Below are 4,230 nucleotides of genomic sequence, written 5' to 3'. Positions count from 1 at the left end.
TCCTCGGATCTGATGTGCACGGGAGAACAAATCCATAAACCTCCTCTTTCTTCTAGCATCTCGGTGGAGCAAAGCGTCTTTCCGACGAAGCAAGTCGTCCTTCTCAATCATCCTCTGGTTCTGGATAAAAAGCTCACGGCTCTGTTGGGCTATCTTCCCCTTCAAAATCTCATTCTCTTGCTCGAGCTCCTGGTATCTCCTCTTCCAAGTTTCTTTTTCTTGCCTTTCTTTGGTTAATTGTTCATGAAACTCTTCCTTAGTATCAAAGGGGATAGGCAAGGATGATGGTGGGATGGTGGACGATAGGTATCTGGGTAAGCGGTAGGGTAGGCCAAAGCTCTTGGTCCTATCAATAACCCACTGGGTATAAGATTCGTGCACATAGTCTAATTTCTTTCCCAACTGACTTCTGTTGAGTCTGCGGATAGCGCTCCAAGCTTGTGCGAATCTTTCCCTTTTGTTCGAGTGATCTCCATGGTTAAGATAGAATTCATTAGTCAAGGCAAGGTTGTTTGGTTTTGTCTTTATCGGGTACCCAAATTGTCGTCGAGCGAGAAGCGGGTTGTAGCTAATTCCGCCACGCATACCCAAAAGAGGTACGTTGGGATATTCACCACAACTCACAATAATCTCTCCAACATCACTAGCTGCTTGGTACCAAACAATGTCAGATGGGTCAAGAGTCATGATTCGGCGAGGCCAAGAAAGCTTATCATCATTGGTCTTGAAGGCACGGGATTGAGGTAAGTGGAAGGTAAACCACTGATAGAGTAAGGGTGCACAACAAGAAATGGTTCCACGGCCAGCCTGGGTACGGTCATGGATAGAATGGTAGGTATCGGCGAGTAGAGTGGGTACGGGGTTCTTTGTAAGAAAGATTTTAATGGCATTGATATCGATGAAGTTGTCAATATTTGGGAAGAGTAAAAGGCCATATATAAGGAGGGCTAGGATAGAATGGAAGGCAAGTATACTAGCTGCTTCAGCAAATATGGAGGCTTGTTGGTAGAGGAAGTGGGTGGAAGACCTTGGAGGCCTCCTTTAGAGGTAAGGTTTGCTTGGATGATGGAGGTTTTAAGATGGAGGGCGGCTGCGATGTCGGAGGGTTTAGGGGTAGGCTCAAAACCATGGAAAGGTATCTTGTCTGGCACAGGTAAACCTACTAGGTAGGAGTACTCTTCAAGTGTGGGGACAAGCTGGTAATCGGGAAATGTGAAGCAATGGTAGAGCGGGTCATAGAACTGAACCAGGGTCTCTAGGCATCCTTCCTCAACATCTACTCTAAGAATTCTGAGCAACTTCCCATGATGAGCTTGAAAATCAACTGGATCACTTACTAAAGATGCTAGCTCCCTTAATCTCAACAGGTCTGTTTTTTTGAAAGGTACTTCCTAGTGCTTCTCAGTGGGATGTCCATATCTACAAAGTTTACAAAAAGCTTGTCTAAGTCCTTCGATAATTTGGATGAAAAAAAAAAAAAAGAGTTTATGCATGGATGCATGTATGCATGGTTATGCCACAGTATGGAGAAAACATGGTGAAGTTAAATCCAAAATGTTGGAGTTAAGGGTAACACGTCATTTGGTAAGGACTATGGTTTCATATGTACCTGTATCACGGGTTCTACCAAGTTCCCAAAGTCATTGACCACTTCCGGATATTGTCGGATTGCGGGACTACTCCCGGTCCAACAATGTCCATAGGAAAGCCTCGTTTGAGTGTAGTATCGCGTATCAACCAATTCAAGACTACTCTTGATTAGCCACCGCACTACGTCCTAAAAGGCTAAGATGGGTTAAGGTAACTAAAGGTCCTCAACTTCATAGGTCGCTTGGAAATATTAATGCTGAACACGACTACTCATGCCAACATAGTAATATTCCAAGATCCCTCCATTGAGCGGGGTTATCACATGTGCCACATCCGAAACTCACTCTCGGAAAGACACTATGATTATACCACCATCCTATCTATGTTTCCCTCAAGTCCGGGTGTAGGACTTATCTCACCACTCACGTAAAAGATAAACACTTAAGCACGTATTTACAGTTTCAAATAATAACAAAGCATAAAGATGAAAAAACAAGATAGGTTTAACCACTTAGGAGTGTGATCCCCAGTGGAGTCGCCATTTTCTGTCGCGGTGATTTTTTGATATCAAGCTATTGATTAGCATTGACTCGCATTTTTAAGATCACCACCGATCTTTTATTTTTTCCGAAGAAAAGGGAGAAAGCTCGAAAAACCCTATTTTTGAGAGATCAAAGGTCCGGGGTTGGTTACGCAAGGGAAGGTACTAGCACCCTAAACGTCTATAGTACTCTATAGGAACCTCTTGCTTATTTTATCTTTATGCTAAATTAATTTGTTTGGAAATAAATGCTCAAGTGTGGAAAGATTAAAGAGGTGGGTTCGAAAGAAAGGAGAAGAAAAAGTTTTTGTTTATTTTTATTTGATTTGGGAAGACAAAGTCTTTTGCCTACATACCGAATGGATCAAAATCATGTAGTTCGGAGTAGAAAGTCAAGTGATTGGTTTTGATTGATTTTAAAGTTCGAAAAAGAAGAGTTTAGGCAAGGTAAGAGGCCGAAAAGGCATAGAAGAAATAAAAGAAGTGAGTTCGATTGATTTTAAATTTGAAAAAATGTTTTGATTGATTAAAGATTTGATTAAGAAAGAAAGAATAAAGATTGATCCCTTTTTTTTTTTTTTTTTTTTTTGGAAATTATGCGGAGATAAGTCTAAACGCGCCGGATCCCTTAAAATGACGTTGGATCAAGTGAGGGTCCTTTTCCTCGGATACGGTTCAAATCACATGATCGTCCTCGGCGGAAAACATAAAAATAAATGTGAGTGTCGGTGCAGATTCTCATTTTTATTTTTATTTACATTGGACCTAGATACATTCTAATTGACAATAATAAATAAAAATTTCAAATGCATTAAAATAAATATGCTAGAAGAAATAATAAAATGCATGAAATACAAAACAAGAAATACATATGGTGCATAAAATAAATAAAGAAAATAAAATGCAAGACATAAAAATAAATATAATGCTGGAAATAAATAAAAGAAAATAAAAATGCAAGACATAAAATAAACATGATGCTAAAAATAAATAAAAAATGCAAGACATAAAAATAAATATAATGCTGGAAATAAAATAAAAGAAAATAAAAATGCAAGACATAAAATAAACATGACGCTAAAAATAAATAAAAAAAATGCAAGACATAAAGTAAATATGGTGCATAAAATAAAAATAAACAAAATAAAAATGCAAGACAAAAAAAAAAAATAAATATGATACTGGAAAATAAAATGCAAGACGTAAAATAGATATGGTGCTGGAAAATAAATAAAGAAAATAAAAAAAATGCAAGGGCATAAAGTAAATATGATGCATAAAAAAGTAATAAAAAAAAAGAATAGAGAAGAAAAGGGGGTGCAGAAAGTAAAATACTAGAAGGAACAGAAAAAAGGAAATGGGCTCAAAATAAAAAGTGGGCTTAACAGATCAAATCTGAATCGTCAGATTGATCGAAGCGTCCAGATTTGATCATGGGAGACACAGTCTTAGCCATTAGATCTTAATCAGACGTCACAAGAGAAGAAGAACAAGTAAAAACCAAGAGGTGAGACGCATCTGATCAAAACAGGGGATAACATTGGCCGTTAGATCTAGGATCTAACGGTTCAACCCTGATGGTCCATGGGGACACAGAGATCCGCGTGCACCATAGTATTGGTCATGGCAGCAGTATAAATTAGAAAATAAACCCTAAAATAACATAAATCCAACTTCTTCCTCTCTCTAAAGAAACACTCAGAAGCTCTCTTCTCTCTCTAACCACACACCGCCGGAAGCTGTTTACCGGCGCAGTGGCTGGCCGGCCATGGGTGGCGGCGCCGCCGCGTCGGAAAAAGAAACTCCTCCTTTTTTAAAAAAAACTACATGTTTTGAATTCCTTTTTTTCCCTAGTTCTCAAATCCACCGTTATTTTTTGAAAACTAACACTGATAAAGCCTAGATCTAGCCTTGAATCTTAGAAAAAAGGTGAACTACCTTTGTCCTTATGTTATCGTTTAAGCTTCAGAAAACGGTTACGGCTTGGGTTGTGTGGGTGTGGGTGTTTGACGTAGTGCTTGTGGTTGGTGGTGTTTGGTGTTTGACGCGGTGCTTGTGGTTGTGTGGGTGTGGTGTTTGACGCGTGCTTGTGGTTGTGG

The 4,230-nt window shown here is 39.1% G+C and overlaps 1 protein-coding gene across 1 annotated transcript in view; it reads right to left on the bottom strand.

Annotated features, from left to right (window-relative positions):
* LOC106798510 (uncharacterized) overlaps positions 1-3,587 on the bottom strand; it is a 39,792-nt gene extending 36,205 nt beyond the window's left edge. The window contains exons 1-3 of the mRNA XM_041014640.1: positions 3,518-3,587; positions 975-1,369; positions 41-762 (exon numbers count right to left, since the gene is read on the bottom strand). Of these exons, the coding sequence (XP_040870574.1) occupies positions 41-762; positions 975-1,369; positions 3,518-3,587 (1,187 nt within the window). The remainder of the gene's footprint in view (positions 1-40; positions 763-974; positions 1,370-3,517) is intronic.
* Between the last annotated feature and the right edge of the window lie 643 nt (positions 3,588-4,230).

This window comes from Glycine max, chromosome 4 (genome assembly GCF_000004515.6).
Source record: "Glycine max cultivar Williams 82 chromosome 4, Glycine_max_v4.0, whole genome shotgun sequence".
NCBI lineage: Eukaryota > Viridiplantae > Streptophyta > Magnoliopsida > Fabales > Fabaceae > Glycine > Glycine max.
The sequence above is the reverse complement of the archived record's forward strand: the minus strand, read 5'-3'. Positions and strand labels throughout refer to the sequence as shown.